The sequence below is a fragment of the Anolis carolinensis genome, chromosome X (genome assembly GCF_035594765.1).
Source record: "Anolis carolinensis isolate JA03-04 chromosome X, rAnoCar3.1.pri, whole genome shotgun sequence".
Taxonomy (NCBI): Eukaryota; Metazoa; Chordata; class Lepidosauria; order Squamata; family Dactyloidae; genus Anolis; species Anolis carolinensis.
This window is the reverse complement of record NC_085847.1, coordinates 5,516,505-5,528,038: the sequence shown is the minus strand read 5'-3', so window position 1 is coordinate 5,528,038 and position 11,534 is coordinate 5,516,505. Positions and strand designations below refer to the sequence as shown.

Genomic DNA, 11,534 nt, shown 5'->3' with positions numbered 1-11,534 from the left:
GTCCCCGTGGTGATGGGCCCACGATCTCTATCTCATGCCACCCGACTCCTGGCCCTCTTGACAGTGAGCCCATGACCATAATAATAATAATAATAATAATAATAATAATAATAATAATAATAATACTAATAATACTAATAATAGGAATGGTAATCTGAACTGGGCCAAGCCAGCCAAGGTGGTCCCCATGGTGACGGGCACACCTATCTCCCGCCTGACCTGATGGCCATGAGGGCCTGTGTGGCGCGGCTGCGTATGCGCAGGTCAGGGTGGGCGAGCTTCTCCTTGAAGAGGCGGACGGCGCCCGAGGCCAGCGCCTCGAAGGCCTCTGTGCGCAGGCAGCCCCACAGCGTGTCCAGGATCAGCACCTGGATCTCCTCCGGCTCCGAGCGCAGCTTCAGGACCAGCGAGGGCACCAGGCCGCTCTCCACCACGCACACCGCCCTTCCTAAGATAGATCTGTGGTCAGACTCCCACCCCATTCCCCACCAGGGCCAGCCCTGCTTAGCATTTGGGAAAAGCCCAGATCAGGGGCCTTTCAACCTAGTCCAGACCAAATTGGAGTCTGGGAGACATGGCGTGGCAATGAGAGGTTCCTGGGAGACGCAGCATAGCAATAGGAGAAGCCTGGGAGACATAGCATGGTAGTAACTGGGCTCCAGGGGACATACGAGTGACAAAAGTCGGTCCTGGGAGACACAGGAGTCTGGGAGTCACAGTATGGTGAAATTGGGTTCTGGGAGACAGAGCACTGAAGTCTGAGAGACATATATATATATCTGTGTGTGTGTGTGTGTGTGTGTGTATACATATATACACATAAAAAGGGTAACGGTTTTCCCCTGACGTCATGTCTGACTCTGGGGGTTGGGGCTCATCTCCTTCCCACTGGAGCGGTATCTATTGATCTACTCACATTGGCATGTTTTCGAACTGCTTGGTTGGCAGAAGCTGGGGCTAACAGTGGGAGCTCACTCTGCTCCTGGGATTTGAACCTGGGACCTTTTGATCTGCAAGTTCAGCAGCTCAGCGCTTTAACACACTTCGCCACCACCAGGGGCCCATACACACACACACACACACACATATATACACATATACAGTAGAGTCTCACTTATCCAACGTTCTGGATTATCCAAGCCATTTTTGTAGTCAATGTTTTCAATACATCATGATTTTTGGGTGCTCAATTTGTAAATACAGTAATTACTACATAACATGACTGCGCATTGAACTACTTTTTCTGTCAAATGTGTTGTCTAACATGATGTTTTGGCGCTTAATTTGTAAAATTTGATGTTTAATAAGCTTTTCCTTAATCCCTCCTTATTATCCAAGATATTCGCTTATCCAAGCTTCTGCCAGCCCGTTTAGCTTGGAGAAGTGAGGCTCTACTGCAGGGGTCCCCAAACTAAGGCCCGAGGCCACATGCGGCCCCTCGAAGCCATTCATGCGGCCCCCGTGGTGGTGGCTCCGTCCTCTTCCACGAGGGAGGAGGGAAGGGCCTTTCCTGCCCCCTCCTTCACCTAGTGAGCCCTTTCCAAAGCTTGGCTTGTTTATAATGGTATTTTAATTATTATTTAATTAATTGTTAATTATTAAGGGGTGCTTTGCCAGTGCTTTTGGTGCACAAAGGCAGAAGGGGGTTGGACTCAATGGCCCAAGGGGTCTCTTCCAACCTTCTTTGTTATTATTATTATTATTGACAGAAGGAAATAGTATAGCACAGCAAACGAGATAGATATGCTGGATTTTGAATCACAAAATCACAAGTCGAACTCTTTCCAAGCCTTTAGGACTGTGTGATTTATTATTATTAACAACATGGAGGCTGGGTGGCCATCTGCCAGGGGTGCTTTGCTTGTGCTTTTGGGCCCAAAGGCAGAAGGGGGTTGGACTCAATGGCCGGAGGAGTCTCTTCCAACCCTCTTTAATATTTTTATTAGGGTTATGATTAACATTGAGGCTGTATTTGTTCCCGTTTTGTTTTATTACTTCTAAATAAGAGATGTGCAGTGTGCATGGGAATTTGTTTATAGGGGGTTTTTTACAACTCTAGTCTGGCCCTCCAACGGCCTGAGCGATTGTGAACTGGCCCCCTGTTTAAAAAGTTTGGGGGCCCCTATATGTGTGTGTGTGTGTGAAAGTGTGTGTGTGTGTATGTGTGTGTGTGTATGTATACACACACACACACACACACGATGCTGCTGGAGGGATGGGAAGGGAAGGTGCGCGCGCAGGCCCCTCCTCCTGCTCCTCCTCTGCCTGGCCCCTCCCTTCCCGCCCCGGGAGCACGTGACCCTCGCCTGCCTGCCTGGGCCTGGCCTGCTCGAGGCTGCGCGCGCACGCCCTTCCCTTCCTCCTCCTCCTCCTCCTCCCTGACAGGCCTGCCTTTGCCGCCTCCACCCAGGAAGGAAGGAAGGAAGGAAGGAAGGAAAGGAGGAAAAAGGAGAAGGCTCTCTCTCTCTCTCTCAACCTTCCCTCGAGGAAGAGGCAGGTGAGCAAGGGGAGGATGAGGAAGAGGAAGGCCTGCCCATCTGCCCCTCTCCATCCATCCATCCATCCATCTACATTGCATGGGAGGGGGGGGGGGTGATTTGCATGGCATTTGCATACATACATTTTTGCATTTGCATCCATGCATGGCATAGCTGGGAATCTCGCATGGCATCCATGCCTTGGAGACAGAGAGGCTGCCATCTCCAGATTGCTTACCTTATATATATATATATCCTTCATAGACATTTGTACATATCCATCTCCATGCATTATATGCCATAGTTCATTGGGGGGGGGGGGGGGGAGAAGAGAGATGCCTTTTGAATATACAGTAGAGTCTCACTAATCCAAGCCTCGCTTATCCAAGCCTCTGGATAATCCAAGCCATTTTTGTCATCAATGTTTTCAATATATCGTGATATTTTGGTGCTAAATTCATAAATACAGTCATTACAACATCACATTATTGCGTCTTGAACTACTTTTTCTGTCAAATTTGTTGTATAACATGATGTTTTGGTGCTTAATTCGTAAAATCATAACCTCATTGGATGTTGAATAGGCTTTTCCTTAATCCCTCCTTATTATTCAACATATTCCCTTATCCAAGGTTCTGCCAGCCCATTGATGTTGGATAAGTGAGACTCTACTGTATATAGATATACATACATATATATAGTATTTATGCATTTTATATATGTGTGTAGTTATGCAATATATATATATATATATATATATATATATATGTATTTTATGCATTAGGTGTGTGTATTTATGCATTATATATATTGTGCATATTTATGCAGTTTATATATATATACAATATTTTAGTGCATTTTATGTGTATATTTATGCGCTTATGTGTCTGTGTATTTATGCATTATATATATATATATATATATATATATATTGTGTGTGTATTTCTGCATTTTATATATATACATATATATAATCTGTATTTCTGCATTATATATGTGTACGCATTTTTTATAGATATGCATATATATAATCTGTGGGTATCAATGGATTATATATATATATATATATATATATATATATATATAATGTGTGTGTCTATATGCATTTTAAGTGTATACATGTGTGTGTGTGTGTGTCTTTGTTGCATCCTTTCTATATAGGTATAAATATATTTTCAGGCATTTTACTATAAATATATAAGTTATATATAATATTTATATATATAATATAAAAATATAAATTAGTTATATATAATATAATATAATATATTGAATGCATCTTTCTGGAGAGAGGGAGAAATCCTGTCTTTTTCTGAGGGGGGAAATCCCATATACATACATACATATATATATATATATATATATATATATATATATGGGTTTGCGTTGGCTGACATATTGGTTTATGCTGATTGTATATATGGTTTAATATACTGTATTTGTTTCTGCTGAGTTGACATGGCGTTTATACAGATATTCGAGTTTTATATACTGGTTTAAGCCAAGTATGTGTGTGTGTGTATGTATGTATGTATATACCGTATATATGTGTGTGTGTGTGTGTGTGTATACATATATACACACACATATACACATACACACATATATATTCACACACACATACATATACGTATACCTACATACATATATAGAGAGACCTTGCTTGGGTTGGTGTTAGCGTTGAGATACAGTGTGTGTATGTATTTTATATATGATTTGATCCTTTGGTCCTTCTTTCAAGTTGGATGATTTCCTCCTTCCTCTTGGTATTTGCTCTTCTCAGACAGATTAACCAGGAGGAGGAGGAGGAGGAGGGCTTGTGGCCAGGAGGGAAGGGAGGGAGGGAGGGAGGCAGGAGACTGGGTAGACCGTGGTTCCCAACCTGGGGTCCGATGACCACCGGTGGTCCACAAGAACTCAAATATGGTCCACGGCCTCGCTGTTACTACTATGGATAATGACACAGCCCAACTGTCTTTGTTTTGAGGCCTGTTCCTGGGGTTCTTTGGGGGTACTGATTCAGAAAATGGCATTGGATAGACCACATCAGCTCTAGAATGATTAAATATGATCTTCTGTGGGCAAGCAGGTGGCATCTATGTTCTGTATCGGAAGCTACAGCTGATGTGGTCTACCCAGTGCAATGTTCTGAATCAGCACCCCAAATAACCCCAGGAACAGGCCTCAGAACGATGCATTGGATAGACCACATCAGCTCGAGATGATTAAATATGGTTTCCTGTGGGCAAGCAGGTGGCAACGACTGGGTGGCATCTATGTTCTGTCTCAGAAACTAGAGCTCATGTGGCCTACCCCATGCAAATTTTCTGGAAAGAACCCATTCCGTTTCACTTTCCCACCAGATACGGATTTGTTTCCCCCTTTTTCCCTTTTTCGACGGACCCAGGAACTCTCCCCTAGTTTACAAAAGCCGTGTCTCCTATCTCCAAGCTCATTAAGTTCTGTGCCTGACATCCCCATTGACACCAGGCACAATCACAGGCCGAACGACAACACAAAATAACTGAACCAAATTGAAAGTTGACCAAAAACTGATTCGTAACCCTTTTGGTAGTAATGTTGGAGAGCGCTTCCGATCGAGATGCCCTGGGAAAGTGGAGGAAAGAGCCGTTATTACGGCTAACGGGATTGACCTAACGAGCTTCCCCGTTCGTTGATAGGATCGAGGGAGGATTAACGGCCCTTAATTGGTTTCCCTAGATTAAGAGAGGCCTAATCCAGTTATTTAAGCCTGGGGGATATCGCTTTGCTTGCGGAACAGGGAAAGCACAGACACAGGAATAATACAACAACAACGTCAAGTTTCTCCAGATTTCTGTTGTTCTCCAGACTTCTGTTGTGATTTCTTGCAGCTGGCTACTAACCAGCCTGTACTCGATTCATTCCTGTCCTCTTTTCTCCCCTTCCTCTGAACAGGTGGCCCTCCAGAATCCGTGTTCCTGGGCAAAAAGGACGCCATGTTTCCCTGGAATATTTCCGCGAGCAAAAGCAGGGGGATTCCGATGCAGAAACGTCACGACTGACCTCCACGCTGGATTGGGATGATGTGGGAGTGCTGCGAATAATGGGAATGAAGGCAACGCTCCTCTAACGTGGGAGAACCTCGACCTGCCTTTTGCGTTATCCTCTTCGAACTGAGTTTCAACACAACCTCTGTTCTTCTCGACCAGGAAGATAGACCCACAGGAAATGGGGATGTTGTGACTTTCATTCTGGAACAATTGCCCGGGAAGCCGTGCCCGTCCGCTTCTCTGATTACGGGAATATAAACCCATCAAAACGAGAACGTTGTGACCGAAAAGGCTTGCCCGGGAAGCTGTTCTCATCTGTTTCTTCTAGAAACCAATTGAAAATGGGAATGTTGTGACTTGTCCAGGAAACCATGATCTGTCCATTTTTTCGATTATGGGGAAGTTGTGATTTGTTCTGAGACCGTTATTCTGAAGCCGTGATTTGTCTGTTCCTCCGATTATGGGGATGTTGTGACGATCGACCGTGATTTCTCAGTTTCTTCGATTATGAGATTTTTTTGACTCGTACCGAGACGATTGCCCATGAAGCGGTGATTTGTCCGTTTATCCAATTACGGGGAGACGTACTCCGTAAAAAAATCGGCATGACTGCCTGCTAATCAGTTGCCCGTCCGCCTGTCTTGGAGTGGCGGTTGATCCTTCAGGTGTGTGTCGTGGGTGGGACACCCGCAGGATTTGTGCCAGGAGCCCCCACGGAGATGAGAAGGGCGGTCCAGAACTGGTAGGACCCTCTCAGCCCGCCCGCCCGCCCGCCTGCCCGCTGGTGATACCATGGGATGCCGGCAAAGCTCGGAGGAGAAAGAGGCGGCGCGGCGGTCCCGGCGGATCGACCGGCACCTGCGCTCGGAGAGCCAGCGCCAGCGCCGGGAGATCAAGCTGCTCCTGCTGGGGACCAGCAACTCCGGGAAGAGCACCATCGTTAAGCAGATGAAGATCATCCACAGCGGCGGGTTCAACCTGGAGGCCTGCAAGGAGTACAAGCCGCTCATCATCTACAACGCCATCGACTCGCTCACCCGCATCATCCGGGCGCTGGCCACCCTCAAGATCGAGTTCCACAACCCGGACCGGGCCTACGACGCGGTGCAGCTCTTTGCGCTGACGGGCCCCGCGGAGAGCAAGGGGGAGATCACGCCCGAGCTGCTGGGGGTCATGAGGCGGCTGTGGGGCGACCCCGGGGTGCAGGAGTGCTTCTGCCGCTCCAGCGAGTACCACCTGGAGGACAACGCCGCCTACTACCTGAACGACCTGGAGCGCATCGCGGCCGCGGACTACATCCCCACGGTGGAGGACATCCTGCGCTCCCGGGACATGACCACGGGCATCGTGGAGAACAAGTTCACCTTCAAGGAGCTGACCTTCAAGATGGTGGACGTGGGCGGGCAGCGCTCCGAGCGCAAGAAGTGGATCCACTGCTTCGAGGGCGTCACCGCCATCATCTTCTGCGTCGAGCTGAGCGGATACGACCTCAAGCTGTACGAGGACAACCAGACGGTAAGGCCCGCCTCACGGGGATTTTTTTGGGAAGGTATACTAGCTGGGCCCGGCCACGCGTTGCTGTGGCGTAGGGGAATCCTTTCTTGGCCAGGTGGAAGAGCAGTGAATAGCCTTGCAGCCTCAAAGCCTGGCTGTTTTCTTCTTGTGTATGTGAATAGTGGTTTTTTTTTTTTTTTTTTTGGGGGGATGTTTCAGGCCTTGTCTGTTTTCTTGGGTTTTTTTATGGTCACTCCTTAGAAAGTGATGAGTATTGTGGCCAAATTTGGTGTAATCTGAGTGTTGAATTGATACAATTGAATAATTGATTCTGATTGATTCGGAGGACCTACTTATTTAATTGAGCAATCTAATTGAATAATTCATCCGAGGTGTTGTTAGAGCAACTGAATTGGAAGTACTGATGTTTGGAGTCCAGCTGTCAGGGAAGTGAACTCTCATCTAGTAACTGCAGCCGAGAGTTGAATTGATGTGGTTGAATATTTGATTCTGATTGATTAGAAGGGTCTCCCTATTTCCCTGATCTAAATGAATATTATTGATCCGGCCGTGGTGCCTGACCCCCCCCCCCCCTCTTGTCTCCCCCCCCCCGCCCCCTGCAGAGCCGCATGGCCGAGAGCCTCCGCCTCTTTGACTCAATCTGCAACAACAACTGGTTCATCAACACCTCGCTGATCCTCTTCCTGAACAAGAAGGACCTGCTGGCGGAGAAGATCCGCCGGATCCCGCTGAGCGCCTGCTTCCCGGAGTACAAGGGCCAGAACACCTACGAGGAGGCCGCCGTCTACATCCAGCGCCAGTTCGAGGACTTGAACCGCAACAAGGAGACCAAGGAGATCTACTCCCACTTCACCTGCGCCACCGACACCAGTAACATCCAGTTCGTCTTCGACGCCGTCACAGACGTCATCATCCAGAACAACCTCAAGTACATCGGGCTTTGCTAGGCCCGGCACTCGGTTGTAAACGGGGCCACAAACGAAACGCCGGCCGCGACGGACGGACGGACTGGCGGAGGGACGGAAACCACCGGATCGGGCGGAAAGGAGGAGCGATCGGTAATGAACTCCGACGGGGGGGGGGGGGGGGGGTCGCTGCCGCCTCCCCCGACTTCACGCATGCACTTTTCATTGTTTTCGTTGTTCAGGGAGGGGGAAGTAACGAAGATTTGCCTTCGATTAAAAAAAAGGGGGGGGTCGAGTTTCCGAACTTGAAAAAGAAAACCTGCTACTCTGACGTCGCTGCTGCCTCTCGTCGTCGTCCATTTGTTATTGTTTTTCTAATTTATTTATTTATTATTTATATTAGGATGATGAATTAATCATTGCCCCGTTATGTGTCTTTGTCAATCTTAACGAGGTGGAATATATTTAATTTTCAATGAACGGGATAGGTAGATTCATTAATACAAGAGCTGGAGGAATATATTTAATTTTTTGGTGTCCAAGCAAAATCAATGAATGGGATATTTAGGTTCATTAATATAAGAGATGGAATATATTTAATTTTTGTGTGCAAGGAAAATAAATTAATGAAATAGGTAGATTCATTAATACAAGAGATGGAGGAATATATTTAATTTTCTTTTTTTGTGACCAAGGAAAGTCAATTAATAGAATAGGTAGATTCGTTAATATAAGAGACTGAATATATTTAATTTTTTTGTGTCCGAGGAAAATTAATTAATGGAATATGTAGATTCGTTAATACAAGGGATGCAAGAATATATTCAATTTTTTTAATGTCCAAGCAAAATTAATTAACGGGAGGCTTGGGTCCATTAATAAAAGAGATGGAATAGATTTAATTTAATATTTTTTTCATCTAAGCAAAATCAATCAAAATAATTTTTTTTTTCATCCAAGCAAAATCAGTTAACGGGAGGTGTACATTCATTAATACAGGAAATAGAATATATTTAATTTAACATTTTGCGTGTTCAAGCAAAATCAATTAATGGTAGACTCGGATTCATTAAGACGAGAGGCAGAATATATTTAATTTTTTGAGAAAAAAATTAATTGGATTAATTAATTAATGCAGGAAATGGAATTACCTGTTATTTTTTGTCGTTACGAAAAGAACGAAAAACAAAATAATGGGGAGACTCGGGTTAATTAAATACTGGGGGAATTCATCTTATTAATTGAATTAATTTCTATATATTTAATTTTTGAGAAAATAATATTAATTGGATTGATTAATTAATACGGGAGATGGAATGACTTGTTTTTCTTTATTGTGACAACGAAAAATTTTCTTTGTCGTTATGAAAAGAACGAAAAAAATAACGGGAGACTCGGATTAATTAATACAAGGGGAATTAAGATTATTAATTGTATTAATTAGTATTGATTGAATCAATAATATTCAGTATTTTGCGTAACTTTGAGCTGAACGCCAAGGCTGTGTATTCATGGTCTTGTTGCGTTGTCGTTTTTCGCATCGTTAATTGATGGTGAAATATTCAGATTAAGTGTTAATGGGAATCCCAACAGCCAAAAATTATAAATATAAATATATGAATAAATAAATAGGAAAATAAACTAATTGCATTCCTAATATATATAAGACTAGGCCAAACTATACAACTTTTTACATTCCTTTTAATTAACCTTTTTTTTTTTGGTCGCCAAATAATCGTGCTCTTAATACTAACAAACCAAGTATTGAAAAACAAGTGTAGGTTCTTGTTTTTTTTATTTAATTTTTGTAAATTATTTTTAATTATTTTTTTTAATTAAAATCTTATTTTGTGTCTGGAATTTTAACAAGCGTTAAAATTTGACTAGGCCAAACTCTTATACATCTTACATTCCTTTTAATTAACTTATTTTTATTTTTTATTTTTTTGGTCGCCGAATAATTGTGCCCTTAACACTAACGAACGAAGTATTGAAAAACAAGTGTAGGTTCCTGTTTTTTTTAAAATTTAAAATATTTTAAATTTTCTTTAAACTTAATGTTTAAAAAATTTAATTAATGTTTAAATTTTTTTTAAAATTAATTTAATTTTTAATTTAACGTTTAAATTTTTTTAAATTATTTTTTAAAATTTTTTTAATTAAAATTTTGTGTCTGGGATTTTAACGAGAGTGCCATATAGACGGATTATAACGAGGAAACTTACAAAAAGGAATTAATGCCTTTCTTTATTAAAATAAAAACAAAAAACAAAAAACCACTGGATGCCAATGTGAAACTGTACAATATAGCCTTTTAATTTTAATTTCTATTTTTTTAACTCTTTCGATGCTTCAATTAATTCTATTTTAACGTGACGTAATTATTCGGTGAAGAGACGAGTGGTATGAACAATATTTAAATGTCTAGATATTTAATTTTATTTCAAAAGTGGAATTAAAAGAAGTGGAAGTGGATGGTCTATATTTAACAAGCTTACAATTATTTTTGTTTGATATCCTGAGAAAGAGTGTTGTGCGAGAGTCTGGTTTTCACGTGGATCGGCCATTTTTTCACGAGGGCCACATGACTGTTATTCTCCGTGCAAAAGTCTTCTCTGCTCACAAATTAGCATTATTGTTATTATTTGAAAAAAATGTGGGAGTCTGAGAAAGTTGATCATTTTCATGTGGGTCATGAGGTTTTCACGTGGCTCGCACGACGGTTCTCGTGACGTGATTCCTCCGTGAAAAAGACTTATTTCACAAACTTAACATGATTATTTGGGAGCCCGAGAAAGTGCCGTGTGAGGGGACCGTATCCGCGGGGGACCGTATCCCCTTTTCACGTGGCTCGCACGACGGTTCTCGTGACGTGATTCCCTCCCGTGACATCGCTTCCTCTGCACCCGGGCTCCCGATCGCCTTTCTTTTTTTTGTAACGGATTGGTGTATGCTAAGTAAGTGTGTAAATGTATGTGCAAAGAACTGTAAACAACGTCAAGGCACCCCCTCCTCCTTCTCACACTCGCACTCACACTCGCACTCACAAGGACTTCCCCTCCCCCCCCTTTCCTCTCGTGTTTCCTGATTCTACGAAGATCGTCAGCCAAGGACTTTGCCGATTTTAAATAAAATATAATCAAACGGAGAACCAAGGAAACGGTGATGGTGACAAAACGTTGGAACGAGCTTTGCTTTGCAGGAAAGATAATAAATTAATCCCAAAAAACAATGATATTTCCAACTGTGGTCGTCGTTTGTAGAAATTTCCAGAAACGGGTTTCTCACAAGTTCCGCAAAATTATAATTTTATATATAACATTGAAAAATGTGTTGGATAATCCAGAACGTTGGATAAGCGAGTGTTGGATAAGTGAGACTCTACTGTACTTTATTAGTATATTACATTATATTATATTTTGTTTATATATTAGTATATTTAATTATATTGTGTATTATTGTAGTTATTATATTAAATTAAATTATATATATAACATATATATAATACTAGCTGTGCCCGGCCACGCGTTGCTGTGGCAAAGTGGTGGTGGTATTGGTTAAAAATGGTTGTGTAATTTTTATTTGACGTTATTTGCATTTTTTAT

General features: G+C 42.8%; 1 protein-coding gene across 1 annotated transcript; it reads left to right on the top strand.

Annotated features, from left to right (window-relative positions):
- The first annotated feature begins 2,302 nt into the window (after positions 1–2,302).
- Positions 2,303–11,166, top strand: gnaz (G protein subunit alpha z). Its single transcript, XM_062958800.1, has 3 exons — positions 2,303–2,497; positions 5,415–7,024; positions 7,627–11,166. The coding sequence occupies exons 2-3, from the start codon at positions 6,302–6,304 to the stop codon at positions 7,969–7,971; spliced, it is 1,068 nt and encodes a 355-aa protein (XP_062814870.1). The 5' UTR covers positions 2,303–2,497; positions 5,415–6,301; the 3' UTR covers positions 7,972–11,166.
- The last annotated feature ends 368 nt before the right edge of the window (positions 11,167–11,534 follow it).

What these genes read in the sequence shown, in the direction of transcription:
- gnaz (XM_062958800.1), top strand. Translation starts at nt 6,302, where the DNA reads ATGGGATGCCGGCAAAGCTCGGAGGAGAAAGAGGCGGCGCGGCGGTCC. An exon ending in TGTACGAGGACAACCAGACG is followed by an intron (nt 7,025 to 7,626) that starts GTAAGGCCCGCC and finishes CGCCCCCTGCAG; the next exon opens with AGCCGCATGGCCGAGAGCCT.